This window comes from Chaetodon auriga, chromosome 17 (assembly GCF_051107435.1).
Source record: "Chaetodon auriga isolate fChaAug3 chromosome 17, fChaAug3.hap1, whole genome shotgun sequence".
NCBI classification, from domain to species: domain Eukaryota; kingdom Metazoa; phylum Chordata; class Actinopteri; order Chaetodontiformes; family Chaetodontidae; genus Chaetodon; species Chaetodon auriga.
In genome coordinates this window covers 5,180,411-5,199,397 of record NC_135090.1, presented here as the reverse complement: position 1 = coordinate 5,199,397, position 18,987 = coordinate 5,180,411, and the positions used below count along the sequence as shown (strand labels likewise).

Here is an 18,987-nt window from a genome sequence, read left to right as displayed (position 1 = left end):
TAAACACACCAGGTGGCTACAGCAAGAGGTTCGACTTCCGGTTCTGACATCTAAAATAAAACGCAAGTTAAACTGCCACTGTCATTTTATCTTAGAATTATTTTTTCCTGAGGTATGAACAGTCGTTCACCATAGATGTATTTAAATCACGCAGCACAGTCCCAGCCCCCTACCTAACCCGAACTGCTGGATGTCAAGGACGTTTGTTCGCTATGACTGGATGAGCAAACGTCCTCACATACACGTCCAGTCACACACGCGCGCGCACACACACCCGCACACACACAAACACACACACACACACACGGGAACATTTTTACACTTTTATTTTGATACGGTTTCTGCTGTTATTCCGAGTCCTGTTGATAACCTGCACATGTTCTGCTCGATTAACCGGACGGTAGCCATTTGACAATTTGTAAACATTTGACATTCATTGCAAAAAAGTGTCCCAATACCAATACAATATGTGACATTTGAGTCATTGTCATTATACCTAAAATTTTAATATTTTAATCGGATATTTATTTCGAAATAAAATTAACCGGAAATACATTTTTCTTTGTGCTGAGTTTGACATCGGACAATATAGCCGGACGCTTTGCTCCAAGGCAACACAGCACCCTAATACTAGTCACGAATGTGTCAGATCTCTTGGTAGGAGCGCGGTATTCATCAATAATTATGACGTTTTAATGCCCCTTTTTACTTGTGCATTTTTGGACCCCAGGAGACTAGCTAAAAGGTTAGCTAATCTGTGCAAGGCGAGCAGGATGACGAGCAGGCTAACAAGCTAGCAGGGGTTGAGGTAGCGGTACTTTGGGTTTACTGATGTGAAATATTCCGCAGCTGGCTGAGTTGGCTCGTCTGAGTGACACCGCTAACAAGCTAACGATGACCAGTGGTTCATCGTCTGAATTTGTGCCAAGTCTTTCTGGAAACGTACTTCAAGAGGGATACATGAAGAGGCATGGAAAGTAGCGAGGATGTCATTTGTAGCTCGGGGTCTTCGGGTTATTTACAACTGGATACACATTGTATAGGCTTAGCTTGTTTTCTACGTGGAATGACGACATTTGCTCCGTTCAGCTGCTTCAGACACGAGCGTCGGTGATGCTGCTGATCGCTGGACAAATGCACTGGTTGTCCGAATTGGGACAGAGCAGCCAAACTATATAATAAATCATGAAAAACTGCGAGTATCAGCAGATCGACCTGCAGGCACTTCCGACTCCAACACCGACCCCTCCACCTCACCATGGAAACGGCAGTGACAAGAAAGAGGAGCCGAAAAGACCGAGGAGGAAGTGGGAAGTTTTTCCCGGAAAGAATCGCTTCTACTGCGATGGACGGATCATCGTGGCGCGACAGAGTGGGGTCTTGCCCCTCACTCTGGGCCTCATTCTCGTCACAAGTGGATTATTCTTTATATTTGAGTGAGTTCATGTTTCATATTGGCTCTGCGGTGGCGTCACATCGCCTGCGAGTTCAGGCGACAAAGGTAGAAATGTACAGGACGAAATTTCTCAGTTTCCACAACAATGAGGCAAACCAGCCCTGTAAATTGACATTTTTTTGAACTGACTCCTGTCTGGTGTATCGGATGTAAGCTGAACTGTAAAACAGGTCCTAATGATCAATAAAACGTCCTTATCCCTGTTTTTCAAGCGCAGTTTACTCTCTAATACACAGCTCAACTAAAAAAGGTCAGATTTCATAATGCAGTCTGGTAAGGTTTTACAAAAATTAGCATATCAGACTATCTATCCAATCATTTGGATTTACAGTGTGTGGATATCTGTTTTGATTGTTCATCAAAATTTAGCTCATTCTTGCAGCTGTTAATGTGACAGTTGCTGTATTATAGTGCTTGAATATGACAGCGGCTCTCTTTCTCTCAGTGAACAGTGAAAAGTGTGCTCTGTCTCCGGAGATACCGACGGTGATTAAAGGCACTGGATGTTAATTAAAATAGATCCCCTGGTGGGTGAATAAAGTAGGCTCAGTTGTAGGAGACAGGGCTCATTTATTTCTTTATTTTTCCGATCCTTCCCAGCCTTTGATATGCTCAGCGTGTCTTGATAATCATCCTCTCTGTGTGTGACTGTCCCGTATCACAGCTGTCCCTTCCTGGTCAAACACCTGACCAGCTGCATACCTGTTATTGGAGGAGGCCTCTTCGTCTTTGTGGTCATCACCCTGCTCCAGACCAGCTTCACTGACCCCGGCATCCTGCCCAGAGCAACTCCAGATGAGGCTGCCGACATTGAAAGACAGATTGGTAAGGGCCGACTCGGTCGTAAGTGGAGTCAGAACTACATCAGCATCATAGCTTTCAACAGCCAGTGTGTAGGATTTAGTAGTATCTAGCAGTGAAGTTGCAGATTGCAACCAACTGAATACACTGTGTTTCCCCCAGAGTGGCATTCTGCCAGTTTATGGCACTGAATTTTGCCAATGTTGCCACTAGAAAGCTCAATGCGGCCCAACACTGGCTAAGCTCAGCTCATTTTTCTCTAAGTTCCCCTCCCCGGACTTCAAGGATGTACTATTTGGGGCTCTGTCATAAGAGCTTTCACACTGTATGTTTTGCTTCAGAGCCCAGTTCACGGTTGAGACTGAAGGCATTGTTCTGCCAACGTCAGCTTTTTTCCTCTGAAACTGAAACATAAAGCAAGCTCCAATGGAACAGTCACCACTCATTCTGCTGCCAGTTCATTTTAATGATGATGAAACCTTTGACACATCAAAGGTCCTGAGTGGCTTTTTTAAAGACTCTTTTGCCATATGTGGAATGAATGTCAGTTGGCAGCCGTTAAGATGAAATGTGTCTTGCTGACTTCTAAAGTTTGGACTGGAAAGTTTATCTCTACGGTCGGTCCTGTACCACAATCTGTCCTTTTTCTTCCACCGTCCTGTTTGCAGTGGTCCATCGGTTAGGTTCACTGTCAGGTTTAAGTCTTGCCAGCAGTGTCTTTGCTTTTCATGTTTTTCAGGCATGCTTCTATGTAATGACCTTGGGCTCATGTACAGTGTAAACTGTGTGCACATATTGTACTAAAAGGTTGTGTGTGCTGGTTGTCATGCACACAGGGGGTGTATAGACATGAACATGACATGAGAATGTGCAGCCCGTCCCACAAACTCTTGTCTGGCTGTCAGTTGGTGGTGGCAAACTATAAATTACTGAAACTCAGCAAATATTTTAAATGGAAGTTTCCACTCCAGTTGCTGCGCTGTGTGTGTGATGCAGTCTACGAAAAACCACTGATACACCACAATAGTTTCATCTTTTATGTGGATTATGTTTATCATCAACTGGCAGCATCATTTCCAATTTATAGATGCCGTGTCCCCCCACCCTGGCAGCAACGACTGCCATTGTGACACTCTATCCGTTTGTGTCTTTTACTCATTCTGGAGGACATCTTTTTAAACATGAGGCCCTTTAGTGTCTAAAGCTGGCTTCATGTGCACCTTGTTAACTCCTACTCATGACCGAAGTTTAGGCAGCGGTGATGTAAGATGCTGATATTACCCAACTGTGCTGCTGTCGGTCCAGCTATTTTTGAAAGCGACTCTGACATAAGTATTGCATATTTACCTACTGCTCCATCGATAAGGAAATGCTTTCCACATGCAGTTTGACTCAGGATGCTCTGGACAGGTGCCTCAGACAGACTGAATTCAATGACTGATCCCATTTAAGGGTTCGTCAGATTAAGTCAGATTGAACTCTGTGCAGAGCTAATTAGAGTGAGTCAATGCACGGCTATTGACTCCGAATGTGTCTCAGCCTGGACCATGGCTGTGCAGGGGCTGGCTTTATAGTCAAATCAGTTAAAAAACAGATGGTTTCTGTGTGGAAAAAAAGGCTGGTGTAGTAGTTTATAGTATATGTTACATGGTTAGTGTTTAGGTGCTGATAGCACAAGGGCACGCTCACTTCAGATCGGTTGATCAGTGAATGTCGCGTCTCTTTCTTGGCCTCTCCTCTGTAGACAACACTGGAAACGCCAGCTATCGGCCTCCACCGCGCACCAAGGAAGTCCTCATCAACCAGCAGGTGGTGAAGCTCAAATACTGCTTCACCTGCAAGATGTTCCGGCCTCCACGCACCTCCCACTGCAGCCTGTGTGACAACTGTGTGGGTGAGCTGGGGCCACACGGCGACACTCTGACATTTACCAGCGATAAATAATGAATGGAGGCTTCACAGGGGCGACAGTGCACATTGTTGCATGACTCTAGTTCAGGCCGGACTGACGTTAAGGTCATCGGCGTAGTTCTCAAACCGCTGAAGTATTCTTACATTTAGATTGAAATGAAAATGCCAGCGGTTCCGCTCATTGTCGATTCTCCTTTTGGCGCGTTTCTCTTTCAGAGCGGTTCGACCATCACTGTCCGTGGGTGGGGAACTGTGTGGGAAAACGCAACTACCGCTTCTTCTACACCTTCATCGTGTCACTCTCCTTCCTGACGGCGTTCATCTTCGGCTGTGTCACCACACATCTAGCGCTGAGTACGTTTTTTTTTTTTTTGCTGGTTCACAGGTGCTGAAAAGCAACCCGGATCATACTGATAATAACTGCTAACACACCGGGCTCAAACAGCGCCTGCCAGTAAGTGTTAGTGTTTGTTTTGTCTGGCATGGATGGCCAGATGGGCGAGGTTTACCACGTCAGAGCAGTTTAGGTGTCTGATAAGAAAAATACACTGAAGGTTTTTTTTGTTTTGTTTTTCAGTGAGTGTATTATGTGTCTTGTGTCTTTTGTCCTCTCTTTCAGGGGCTCAGGGTGGAAAAGGCCTGGTGTTTGCTCTGCAGGAGAGTCCAGGCAGATATCCTTTAATCACAAATGCTTTAAAGATTTCTTGAGCAAGAGAACACTGTCAGTGAGTATGATTTATTTATTTCTCCCCCCTTTAATATTCTGGGGCCAGTTGCACCAACAGGGCTTACGCCTGGTCTTAAGATAAGTAAGTCCGAGCTAATAGTTATGCCAGTTGCACAATCTAAGTTAAAGCCTTCGTCTTGCAAAGACCGGTTGTGAATCTTATACCAAGTCAAAATCTAGGCTGATTAATACAGATATACAGCCAGCATTGGCTACATAACACACATTGTTTTTTTATGCTTTATCTAACATAAGGCTGCAGAGCTGTGAGGGAAGTGAAAGCAATAAAGTTGGCGAATGAATGATATTCATTAAGGAATAAATGTGTGCAACGGTGTGCACTGCACTGATCTGTCCAGCTGACTTTTATGTGCCATTAACGAGGCACATAATTCATCGAGACATAGAGCAGCTAACATGCTGGGACAAATGGACACAATGTTGTTTACATAAAGACACAACCTATGAATATATAACATTTGCTGAATGTACAACAAAGCCCAAATTAAGAATGTGTCCTCAACAGTGTTTCTTAAAGCATCTCAGGTTTATCCTGGCTCAACACTTCATAAATTTGCCAGGTTTTTTAAGGGAGTCTGGGGACTTTCTCCGCAGGTGATGAAGTACAGTATATTGGTTACTGTTTAGTGTAGTTGTAAAATTTGACATGTTTAGTGTCAGTAAAATGCAGTGTCTTTCAGAAATTTAGTGTAAATGGTGAAATCAGATGAAACCGTGTGTTCAAACAGCTGCTAAATGTTGGCAGGCGAGACACATAAAGCAGCTGACAGGCTGGTACAGCGATGCTGCAAACAACTGAAAGACACAACTTGACGTTTTGCATTTAATGATGGATTTACAAGAAACCACGAATGATTAAGAATTTCCTGTAGCTGTTTTGCAAAGTTTGATAAGTTTCTGTTACGTCAACATTCTCAAAATTGCACGATTTTTTAAGGGAGTCTTGCAGTTAGTAATTCAATGGTGAAGGTAGTTGAAACAGACTGTGTGCTGTCATCTATTTTATGTCAACAATGCTTCTTCTTCTTCCTCTTCTTTATCTCGTTGGACTCCTCTGCAGCCAGTGTTTTTTGTGCTGGTTATAAAAGCTCTTCATTTTCATATGTCAGTGTCTGTGATACTGTCTTTCTCTTTGTTCCTCCATAGCATTGCCGCAGATTAGAAATGATTAACTACAAATTAGCAACTCATTGGAAATTGTTAGCAACGCGTCCTAGCAACGCACGCTGCCAGGCAATAGCCAAAGTTGTGTGGGCATTCACGTGGACGTGTATCTCTTAAGATATTTGGTTGGTGCAACCAGCGTAAAGCCTGTTCTAAAGACTTGTCTTCACAAAGAACAGGCTGGCTTCACAGTTAAGACCGGGCTTAGTAAAGACCAGTTGGTGCAACCCATTCCTGATGTTCTCCTTGACCCAACCTTTCACCGCAGTGGAGCTGGTGATATGTTTCTTCTCAGTCTGGTCCATCTTGGGCCTCTCAGGCTTCCATACATACCTGGTTGCTTCCAACTTGACCACGAATGAAGACGTGAGTCCAGTCTTGACTTACATTTATAACGTTATAATTATAGCTGTTTGGTGTCTTTTGGTACAAAATGAAATATAAAATATAAAATAAAAGCATTACATAGATTTGATTATATATTATTACATTATTATGACACTACAATGACATTTGAATAGAATGTCAAGAAATGCACAAGAAAAATATGTCAAATAATAATGATGATTAATAGTAGAGGAAAGCATCTCAGAAATGAACTGTTGCACATTAATTTTTAATCTTGTGTGTTCCAGATTAAAGGCTCCTGGTCAGGCAAGAGTGGAGAAAATGTCACCAACCCATACAGTCATAAAAACATCTTTGTCAACTGTTGTACTATGCTCTGTGGACCCATGCCACCCAGGTGAGTCTCAAACATTACATTAGTATGCCTCATGCATGTTGCACCAGGTCATAATATTTATGTCTGCAGGCTTTATCATCAGATGATCTGTCAACTATTTTTAGGACTAATACATTATTATTAGAAAATTCTATCAGATATCCAAATCTTTTCTTTTTTTTTTAACTTAAGAAAACTCATTTAGCCCCAGCCTGCTTCTGATAGAGATTAAAAATGCATCGACCGCTTTTACCAGACTGGTGCAGCGAGTATGAAGCTGTAATACAAACTGACACGTTCAGTCGCGAGCTGTTGCTACTGTGATGCAACCACGGACTCCGTGTCTTGACATCCTCTGACTCTAAATAGAACATTCACAACTGGCTGCGGTGCACACTCAAGTGAAGGTGGAACCACTCGGGCTGCGTGATCATGTGCAATACACACATCGCAGGACGTGCAAATCAAGTCAAGCAAAATGCAAATTCTCGTTTTCCAGGACTAATCTACAAGGGAAGTCTGTCTAATATGAGATCATTTCCTCTGATGCCAGGGTTCTTGGATACATGGAGCTTGTTGCCAGTGAGTGACATGCAGGCTCTGCATGCACAGCAAGCCATCAGTACGTCTCAGAGCCGCCAGTGTTTCTTGGCCAGCTTATCCTGTGCATCAGATCACATTATAAAGTCCACGCCGCTTTTAGCCAACTTGTGTTAAAACTCAAGCCTGGTCTCTGTGTGACGAGGAGGAATGATCAGGTGGAAGAGTGTATTTGAAGACTTTTGAGTCTATTTGCGGTTTTGAACTATGTTGGACCTGAACCGTTTGGGGTTGTGGGGAAAACAAAACCGACTCCCGACCAAGTGGATTGAAGTCTGGGACTGTGGGACGAGTCTTTAACCGTGCACAACCAACGCACACACTCACTCACACACCCTTTGCTTGCTTGATTTAATACATGCGTTGGAACTGAACGTTTTTTTATTTTCCAATACCGTGCAGCTCTAGTAACCACAATGGTTCAATTTTTGTTGGCACTGCCACAGTGTAACCCAACGCCAGGTTGTCAGTCAGGAACACATTTGATGAATCAACCACGCAGTGTTTTGCATTTGGTATGTTTAAGAATAAATCCAATATCAACATTGTTGTCGCTCTAACTGTTTCTGCAAAATAAAATAAACGCTTAGTTGAATTTGCTCCTCAACTACAGTATGCAGTGTTATTTTGAAAAAGGCCTGTATTTGAATTGCCTGTGCTTGCTTTTCGAGTTTCTTTCTGCAAAATGGAGACTCAGGAACACAAACAGCTAATGGCTTAGATCTTCCTTGTTTGTGTCTCTTTCAGCCTGATCGACAGACGAGGTTTCCTGCCGGCGGATGAATCTGTCCAGACAGCCGGCACGGACATCGAGCTGCCCACTCTGGCCACTAAAAGCGAGATAAACGTGGTAGGAGGATCTTCCCAGCTGGCTTTTGGCTTGCAGGAACCCCCTTCTCCTGTGCCTGCACCCCCCAACTCCCACCAAAACTCTTCCTCTGCCTGACAGAAGCCTTGTTGCCTGCATCTGTCTGCTGCCTGTTGTTGACTGTTGTGTACGGGTCAATCCCTACTTATACTGAATTTACACCAGTCAGAGGTTCACATATCATTCAGATAGGTCAACTTAGTGTACGCTGGCGTTATCTGGATTAGTTTTAATCAAACTGAGAAGCATGTTAAAAGAATAATTGAAAGTTTTTGGGAAAATGACAGAGAATGAGATGAAGCTCAATGTCAGTCTCATGTCTGTGTGTTAGCCTTGAATGGTGCCAGGATGTACATGCTAAAACATAGTGTAACGGTAGCACCAGCAGAGACAAGGCAAAAACGCCGCAGACTGACTCAGTTATGTCAGTTATGAAGCAATATCCATTTAGGTTTGCTAATATTAGCCAAAACAAGCTACTGGTCATAGCAGACTGGTTAAGGCTGTCGCAGCAAACCTCTGAGTGTGCTGACCTGAGCGCTGGTGGGTTTTATCGCCTCGGATTTCATCTTGTTCTATATGAGAGAGAGAGTCTGGACGCGTTTAGCCTCGCTAAGTGTAAAAACCCACCCACAGTCCCAACACCTCTGAAGCTCACACGTTCCCTGTGAGGTTATGTGGAGCTACTGTGCTGGAGCTAAACTTTTTGTTTGTGTTTGGGTAAACAACGCAGACGCATGATGCAAATCAGACAAATTTACAAGTGTTGGTGGGTGTATTTTCATTTTGGACCAAACCTGACAAGCTGCTCCTGCTGTTTCCAGTCTTTGTGCTAAGCTAACTGCCTGCTAGCAGTAGCTTCACAGTCAGCGTGCAGACATGAGAGTGGGATCAATCCTTTCGTCTTTCTCTGAGGGGAAAAAAAGCAAAGAAGCCTATTTCACAAAAAGTTCAAAGTGTTCTTTTGAGTTATGACTTAGTAACATGTGGTTGGCTTCGTTCATCTCATGAGTTAATGAGACACCAGCTCTGTGCAACTTTGTCATTTTTACCTCGTGGAAATGAACAAATCATTTTTCTTTTGAGACACTATGCACTATATATATTTAATATGAGCTATTTTCTCGTGTTTTTTACCACAATCTACGCCTCAGCGTTTTCTTCCTGTGCAGTATATTGACTCAGGGTCTTTCATGAGGTAGAAGGAGAGCAGGAGTCAAGACGTGAAGACTCCGATGCTGTTTCCGGCTCGTCGGCCTCCTCACAGAGCTCCTCTCTTGTTCTCTTTGACAGCCAGGGATATAAAGGGATGCCTGGAGAGTTGTACAGCAACTTTGTTTACAAGGCGTTACTGCAGTTCAGATAGAGTTGCAGCCTGAGCCACAGTAGTAGAGTAGCTGCTGTTTGACAAACAGCTCTTTTTTTTTGTTTACGCCAAAATAACAAGACAGCCATAACCCTGTTTTATTTGTGTGTGCGGAATAAAGCGAGAGCCGGTTGACGCTGTAGTGTTTCCAGTCTGAAATCTGTTTTGTGTGTGTGTGTAAACTGAAGTGTGTAATTGAGTTGATGCACTGGTCAAGCTGTGAGGAGAGCTTTCTCTGCACCAACACGTCCACGTTTGTTTCCCGTGTTTCATGTTAATGGTCGTGTTTGTCTGCATATGAAAGGTCAAAGTGCCAAATTATTTATGACACACGGAGCCAAGCGTTTCCCACTTGTTTCCCTTCATGCCATCATTCCATTTTTTTGTTTGTTTTTTTCATTTTGCCACTCTGTTTTTATACATATTTCTATTTTGTCAATATCTGAAAATCTAAAAATGGAATAAAGCATTCATTTTTGTCTATGCAATTCATCACCTGTGTGTCCTAATTGTTTTGTTCGTCCACCCTCCTAATTTGCATATTGGAGTATAATTCTATTTTCCAAGGGAAGAAAAGCTGTTCATAGCCTGTCATGGCGTCGGTAGGCTCTCCTCGTGTCTCTTCACCCAGTCCTAACTTGCTGTTCTGTATGTGGTTTGTCTCTGTGCCTCTGTCCTGCCACCAACACTAGGAGGAGAAATGTCTAGACTTTGCTGTGTCCTGCACTGGCTGAGTAGCCACTGTCAGTGCAGGAAGAGCGATGCTTGAGCTTGGTAAGCCTGTTTAGAGAAGGGGAAGGCGAGTGCAGCCTCTGTGCCCACCGCTGCGTCTGCATGTCCTCCTGGCTTGCTGCTGCAGTGCTGCACGGCTTTACTCATACGCTGCCATGTTGAAAACATAGCACAGTACATAATTTAACACAGCACAGGGTGTACTGTATATAAAATTAATTCACAATGCACAATGTGTAGTTGTTGCTCAATTCCACTATACTGTGTCAGTATATCTTTAAATTTCATGTTTGTCATGCCACAGATTTGCCAAAATTCGGTTTTACTCCAATAAGTTGATTTTCTATGAAGCAGCTCCATACGGGGACGCACAAATCAGGAAGTGTTGTGGGGACTTGCTGACAGCCAGGCTGCACTGAACTGGAATTAAAGCATGGCTGCCGTTTAAACTTCTAGCTGTTTAAAAAACTTAAAGAGCTTTTCACACAGTGAACTGTTTTCAGCCTTCAGCAGTTAATGTTTTAAAATTGAATAAAAAAATGTGTCCCAAGGCTTTACGCTCGTGAGGTTCATCCATTATTCACACTCTGAGTGTGTTATAGCTTCAAGGTCGAGGACATTTTAAACTTAATTTAGGTTAAAAGCAGCATTTAAAGCTGCATTAATCAATGTTTTTATGTGAACAATGGCTCAATGGCTCTGTGCTGTAGTGGCACAGTCATTTTTATTCGACTGTTGAACATTAAAATCTTCTATTTTACTTTGTTTTAATCATTTAAAATGTGTCTATTGTCTTTTTATATTGCCCGTTTTCTTTAACATCTTGTCTTAATGTCTTTTTGTCTTCTATAACAAGCTGAATTGCCCTCTTACTGACAGGTTCTATACAAATACATCTCCCTTCCCTTGCCTGACAAATTACAGAACAAATCTTCTGGATGTATAAATAGGCAACACATCCACTATGTCAAGTTTGGTTTGTAGGTGATTATATGTGAATGTTGTGTTTGCAGCTTGTAAACAGCCTGTAAGCTGTGATCTTCAGCAGACACAGCTGAGTTGCACCATATGACATGCAGGATCCATTTTTTTTCTTTTTCTTTTTAGGAGAAAAAGTCAGGATGTCTCGGCATCCGCTGCTTCAAATTGGATCATTTTTTAAATCCGTCTCTTCCAAGATTCCAAAATTTACTGAAGCACAACACCAAATGGCTCTCAGATGTGAGCTACACATCTATCAAGCATGCTTCCGTAGGTCTAATGTGCACCTCCATGCAGGTCTATGGCATGAAACATTTGTGACCTCTTGCTTGGGACCACTCGTGTGACCTGCTTGCACTCCCGGCTTGCCTTTGATTCATCTTGCACAGCTGTTGCTGAATTCACTGCAGTGATTTAGCATGCTGCTGTTTGACCTGTTCACTTCTCTGGTTTGCCTCATTAGGTCTTCTCTCCCCCCCCTCCTCTTTCTTGTGCCTCCCCAGTGCACACAGGGAACTAAAGGTCTGCTGGAGTCGGCCACTCGCTCCCCGCTCCTGTCCACCTCATGTCCTCAGGGGAAACCTCAGACAGCTCATACCTGCCCAGACAATAGCCCCGCCGTGAACTTTGACCCCTCACCAGAGCTCTCCATGGGCTGCGGGGCCCGTCATACCGCTAGCTCTCAAGGGGATTCCTCTCCACCACATCACACCAAGAGTCGGTCAAAGAAAAGTAAAGGAGCGGCTTTGCATATTCCCAACCCTGCCTTCGATGTCCCTGTGTCCCCTACCTCTCCAGATGCTGGCCCCAGCTCCAAAGCCAGGGGCCACAAAGGTGCCAGCTTCTCCCCTTTGCACTGACTGACTGGAATGACAGCTTTCTCAAGTGAAAACACACATTGTTTCAAGCTTGCATGCTGTAACACAGTCAGATACAAGTGGTATGAATTCAAACTTTTCTTTCTTGTTTGTTGGCTCTCTGAACGCTGAGGTCAAGTCATTGTGTCTGAGGATGACAATCACAAAGATACGGAAATGTGTGATGAGTTTCCAGTGGAAATAGGAACACTAAAGCAGAGTGGGTCAAGATTATTTTGGCTGTAAAGGATGAAAAGCCTTTGGTGTAGAATGAAAAGCACATGAGACAAGGGAATTTGAAAGTTGGTGTTCTGATTGAGCCAAATGTCTTTCTGATGATTCTCATGTTAAACATGAATATTACCAGCATGTCACATCCATCAAATATTGTGAAATAGAAGCTTTGATGTTAGCTTTGAGAGCTAAAGGTCAGAATTGGTTTGCATCTGCAAGGAGAAAAGTTTGCTCCTAAAGTTACAGTTAAAGTCCATCCCAAATCTAGAATTCACATGTCATTTCTATAGCAGTGCAGCTCAGTGTATGTCATGAGTCAGTTTCTCCTGAAGCTGAACAACAAAGAGGCACTTTGCACTGATGATGTCTAGTTGAGCCATATAGGCACTGAATTAGGGACCAAGTCATGGGGGTCACTCTTGCCCTGGGCTCTTCAGCAGGTTAATTCTGGCCCTGGATGGAGGGCACTGTCTAACGCACTGCTCCAAAATTTCCAGTCGGTATTAAGTTGGGTTGGGATATAGTGAGCGTGAAGGCCTTAGTGTAAGACTCGCATCATCTTAAAGCCTACAAACATTTATTTTGATTTTCCTTTGTCACACGTCTGTAAGACAGACAGAGGTATATGAGCCCACTGAGTTCAGTAAGTTATTCAGTGTCAATGGACCATCCCCCAAAATCACATGTGACGTCATCATCACTGCTTTCTTGGTTTAAAGATGTTGACTGTACTATCCAGAGGTTTGAAACTGCACATGTGAATTCTGTTTTTGTGTGGATTTTCCCTTTATCTTTGCTCAAACAGCACAGTGAGTCAAGTGTGTATCAGTTGGATCGGTGTGTGTCGTTCTGATGTCTGTGCTGTATAAATGGCAGCGAATGCAATGCATGACAATGACTAAAGGTGTATTTTATGGTCTTTTTGTTAATTTTTATCCATTCAAACATCAGATTATACACCTGAGAGTTCCTGTACCACTTTTTGTGAGACGCTGTGATTTGGATCCTGAACATAGGTGTGTACCTGAGCTTCGGCAGTGTTGTTTGTTGCCTGCGCTGCACCACCGCCTGCTCGTCTTATCATCAACATCACACAATGATTTATTCGAATGTCCACTTCCTGCACACTCTGTATCAGCAATACCTGCTCTCTCCTACTTAAAACTGTTTTACTTTGTGCGCTTAGACAAATCTAAGATGTGTGTGAACGGTGGGTGCGTCAGTTTGTTCTCAGGTGGAAAGCTGTAGGGGTTAGAAATTCAATATGCAAGTTCTCTGTGTCATGAATCATGTTATCCACATTGTAACCTGATGGCAATAGCTGCACAAAAATGCAACGATGTGAACAATCGTCTCCATGCACTAAAACGTAGGCACGCACGCACGCACACACACACACATCCACCCACACACACGCACTGTTTGTCTGTAGTTCACCTTAATAAAGCAGCATCACTTCATCAAAAGTCATCCCAACACCTTGTAGATGTCGCTGAGAGTGAATGAAGCAGTGCATTTCTGAGCAGAAAAATATTGTACTGTATTTGTACAAAACTGTATGATTACTGAAGCCAACACTGTCAAAATCAAGGAAAAGGAAAATAAAGTTCAGTGAATTGAAGAGGCTCGGTTTGTTTTTATGCCACTGAAATGCTGCAGTTGACCACTAGATGACAGTGATGACCTATGAACACGGAGCGGGTGATCATTCAGCCTCAGCCACTGTATGCTCTACACATAGTTTCACGCACTTTCCTCTTCCCGCTCCGCCTCAGACTTCTTCTCCACTGACTTTGTTTCTCTTTGTCTTCCTCTCCTTCTTGGTAATTGCTGGTAACTGAAAGTGAAATGAAAACACTGAGTGCTTTGAACGTTTTGTGTCTTTATTGTGAAGTCTCTCTGGGTTTATCCAGTCAGCCATACAACCTGGTGAAACCTGATGCCTGGAGGCAGAACCGTACTCTGAGAGCAGACAGGTGTTTTAAAATGGAGTGCAGTGGTTGTTTGAGGCTAGAGACGTGGACACGTGACCATTTGGTTTCTGATCTGAATTCCACAGCTGTCTGTGAAACCGTAGATGGAGGAAGTGAAGGCTGGTTTTCTCACCTTTGTCAGCAGCTTTCATTGATCAGCATCACCACCGTAAGTGCTTTCTGTTGTTAAAGCATCTGACAGATCTGTTTGAAATCTTAATTATTTTTCTAGAACATTAACTTCCTTGTACAACTTACAGGTGTATTTAACAACAGTTTAACTCTTAAACGCCCAAATAATTTTCATCCAAACAGCATGGGTGCGGTTTGATTACATTTAATTGATTATGGCCTCTCCCTGGCAACATAATAAAACTCAACAACTCTCATCAGTTAATGCAACACAATGATAGACAATAAATTATGAACTGTAAAAGCAATACATAAAATAATAATAATCATCAGTGAAGTAAACATGAATTAAAGATGATGATAACATGAGAGATTGTGATTCTAACTCTGATGTTACTAAATCCTGGTCCATGCAAATTTGTGACATCTTCTTTGTCCAAAAGAGTCCTGCCCACCTCAAACCAGTGAGCAGAGCTGTGGAAAAAAGCTTTTAATTGAGAAAGAAAGGTTGTCAGTGGCATTGATGTGTTCAACAGGCTGCTGAAAAAGTGAAAAAGGATCCATTCCCACTAAACTCAACTACCAAATTCCAATTCTCGGAACACCAGCTATTTGGTGACATTGCTTGAGCTGAAATTTGATTCCACTTTTTGGATCTGCAATATATAGAGATGCTTGTTATCTTGGTACAAATCACAAACATCCATTCACCTGCAAATTTTTAACATCAGCTCATCCTCTGCGGGGTTGCGGGAAGGCTGGAGCCTACGTCTTGTACAGTGTGCTTCATTTTCAAAATGCACTGTCCTCCTGACCCCTTGTGCTGCTGTCCTGCTGCCCTCATGTACGTGTTATACAAATTGGATATCGGATTCCAAAGTGGCGCCCAGTCATTCGAATGGAAATTGCTTGCAAAGTGCAGAAACCAAATTCAAACAAAGAACATGTTAGTTTGAATTCACTTAAAGCTGATTTTTTATGAAATACTGGCAGCATATGCTGCTGCATAGAAAGTTCAGGAATGCATGTGTAGTCTTCCAGGAGTAAAAATACCTCCCAGATTTGAAGGGATGAAAGCAGCTAATGTTCCATGTCCTGTTTACATTTCAATATTGCCAATGTGGTGTCTTATTTAAACATAAATGTCAAGGTAAACTAGACTTCACCATCAGATTACGAAGTGTGCTGAGAGCACAATCAGGGTATGTTGTATTTCACATCACTCACTGTATGTTACTGGAATGGCTTTAAAGCGCACTTCACACTCATGCATGCCATTGCATACCATCTCTCCCTGACATGCGTTTGATCTCTATAGTAAGAATGAAGACTGGCAAGATGTCATTACCCTTGTATTCTTCAGGTTGCCTGTCAGGCTTGCTGTTGAAAAAAGGTGGTGTTTCTTGGCTGTGTCCACAATTCACAACGTGAGAAGAAATGTTTCATTGTCAGTGGTAAGCACACATCGTTCCCATCATTATCATCACCAGAGGTGGTGCTATTATCGGCGTTATGACCTTGAAGAAACTCTACTTATGTCAGCAGCAGGTTGATTAGAATGAAATCAAGCTGTCTGTTAGTAGAACAGTTTACGTCTCGCTGCAGGTGCTCAGTGATCTCAAATGATATTGTGAAAGGATATTTTTGGGGCATAGCGTTAAAGCTGAAAGCTGTCACTTGTAGTGACAAACCCACAGATACCCACAGATAACACTCTGCAGCTTTTTAACAACTTTTAGCTCACTGATTTGGTTTGTTGGACAGCAACTTAACTCTTGGTTCACTCTTGCCACTATCATCATGACTCGTAAGCCACGAGCTTGTGACAAAGTGGCCTCGAACATTTCGCTTCTTAAGATGGTGGAGACAAAAACAGAGTTAAAAGGAGAGGGAATATTGGACTTCCTAACGTTGCTGCTTGCTTGCTTGCCAGATATTCATAAAAGCAACTGTTTAGAAGTAACAACTCTATAAGGTATGTCAGACGTTGTTTTTAAAGTTTGTTCAGCTGCCCAACAATGGCCCAAAAATCCATCAATGTGTTAATGACAGGGTCACCGTATATTTTCTAATGGCTAATTTTCCATATGACAAAGGGATAGCAGTGGAAATTAGCCATTGGGCTATCATCGGCATACACACGGTGATGATGATGATGTCTGAAAATAAACAAAATGAACTCTGATAATGTCCGTGTAAGGAGCAAGATTTGAAATGATTTAGTCATTAATGTCAAATGCAGCCAAATCGTCTTCATGCTGGTCAATTGCTTACAATCTGTCATTATTAAAACAAACATACAATGGAGGATTACAAGATGTATCCCTGTGTTTACATCTTAAAACACTGACCTCATATGATGTCATGTATCACCACTTTTGTTTGTCTGAAACATAAATAAAACATATGAGTTTATCATACCATGAAGAAGTCAAGAGTCGACATATTCTTACACCAACCATATGAAACACTGCAAATCAGCAGTATACTATCTGAACAGGTGTTTCTTCTTCTTCTTTTTTTTTTTTTGCAGTTGTCTAACTGGTAGTTTACCTGTCTGTCTTGTGTGCAGCTTACAGGGGAAGTGGGGCTTCCCCTCTCCCCATACGATCTTAGGAATGTCAAGACAAATTAGGCCGCTCCAGGCCAAGAAAATGTTTAATTAGATCCTTGGAAGAACAAATAAATGTTTATGGCGAACAGCCGCTTAACATCGCTGATCTCCCCTTCCTTGTCTGCTGTGTATGGCTGTGTCATGAAAACACAGTGCTGTTGCCAAGGAGACCCCCCCCCCCAGCTGCTTAATGAGCGGGTTTTTGTCTGTGTGTTAGCCTTGAGGTTAAAACTTTTCATCACCCTTCACTGTGCATTCACTTCTTGGCTCTGATAACATCTCATCAGATACCGTGACCAACTCTCATTTAGTGTAGGCTCTCTGCAACAGTCAAAGTCAAGATCACAGGAAAGAAAGGGAACATTTCCAGAGCTTGATCATGTCATCATTACTGGCTTCAGCTAACGTTCAACTGACATGGGTTTTAAAGGATGACTGTTCAGAGCCTTCATTTGTGCATTGAAAGAGTCCACCAGAAAAGATTCTTTCAGGCCATTTCTTCAGTGACCATTTAGACCATCTAAAAATCTCTCGTACCGCAGTGCTTTAACTTCTCATCGTGCTGCAGTGAGGTAGAAATGTTCTCCAGGGTGCGGTCAGTATGCTGTGACATCACTGTAGGTGTGGTTACAGATGCAGCAGAGCTTCCCACATCCGTCAGCGGTGTGCTGGCTCTGATCAGTGAAACATTGCATACCAGTCTAATACTAAGTTTCTCTTAAACCTTATTGGCTCAGGTGAGAGAGCAGATATCTAGGCCATAGAATATTTCGGGGAAGTAACATGTTAGACTGACACTGATGTCTGATGAAGCTATGTTTGCTGTTGATTGGAATGAGTCAACCTGCGTGGTCTGACCTGCTTAACGATGCAGGTAGAGGTTGTTGACTTTATGCCTAACACTGTTCAGCTTGGTCTTAATGGGTCAACATGCATTTCTATAATAACTATAAGAGTACTTAGATGGTTACTATAGAGTTATTACAATATTACATATTCTCCAAGTGGCTACACTTATAACCAAAGAAAGAAAAGGAGGTTGGATATGCACAGATGTGCACACATTACTGTCTGTTAATCTTTTTCTATGGTATCTTCATTGTCTAAGTTGCTGCTGTTCTCCCGCTGTGCTGCCACCCACGGTGAAATGGGAACAGACTCAACATATTTCTGTGTAGAAGCCCAATATTATCTCATAGAAAATTAGATTCATATGCTGCTAATTTGCTTTGTCTTCGGGGGGACACTCTTTTGCAACGGTGCCTGAATTACTTTCACATTTAGTGTGACGTTCTTCCACTGCAGCGAAAGATCTTAGAGAAGAGGTCGGGGTGAATTCTTGGGCGTACAAATCGCTAGACTGACTCTCGGCTGGCCTCTCATTCCTTTCTCACACTTCAGGCCACTGCTGACTTTTTCAATATGTTAGACATACCACAGTCTGTCTCTAATCATATCCAGTGTTTTAGTTACATTATCTTGCCCTTTTGTGGCACCAGCATCTCCCCACCTTAACTGTGCACTTTGATTTGGCTAAATAGAACAAAAATAGTTACTTTCAATAGAAAAGTAATTTGAATTTTCTGAAAGCTATACAGCACATGGCAAAGGAAAAAATGACGTGAAAAACTCCTCCCGGATTTCTATCTATCATATCTTCCATTTCAATCAGAGTACAGTAATTGAAATAGGAGCTTAGAGGGTCATAGTAATATGTATGTCTTTAATATTGGGTGCACAATATGGAAAAAGATGAAGAGATTGCACCCGATGGTGGTAGCATTATGAATGGGGGAGTCCTCATCAGGTGCCTCACAGGTATATCC

The 18,987-nt window shown here is 42.7% G+C and overlaps 1 protein-coding gene across 2 annotated transcripts; it reads left to right on the top strand.

The window, feature by feature from the left end:
- The first annotated feature begins 564 nt into the window (after positions 1–564).
- Positions 565–14,063, top strand: zdhhc18b (zDHHC palmitoyltransferase 18b). Of its 2 annotated transcripts, XM_076754690.1 has the most exons (10): positions 572–1,436; positions 2,121–2,281; positions 4,002–4,151; positions 4,385–4,522; positions 4,788–4,839; positions 6,344–6,446; positions 6,716–6,825; positions 8,152–8,254; positions 10,331–10,412; positions 11,855–14,063. In XM_076754690.1, exons 1-9 carry the CDS (start codon positions 1,186–1,188, stop codon positions 10,370–10,372), a joined length of 1,110 nt encoding a protein of 369 aa, XP_076610805.1. In that variant the 5' UTR covers positions 572–1,185; the 3' UTR covers positions 10,373–10,412; positions 11,855–14,063. The 2 variants fall into 2 exon arrangements, with proteins under 2 accessions (XP_076610804.1, XP_076610805.1); XM_076754689.1 differs by lacking the exon at positions 10,331–10,412 and having other exon boundaries at positions 565–1,436.
- The last annotated feature ends 4,924 nt before the right edge of the window (positions 14,064–18,987 follow it).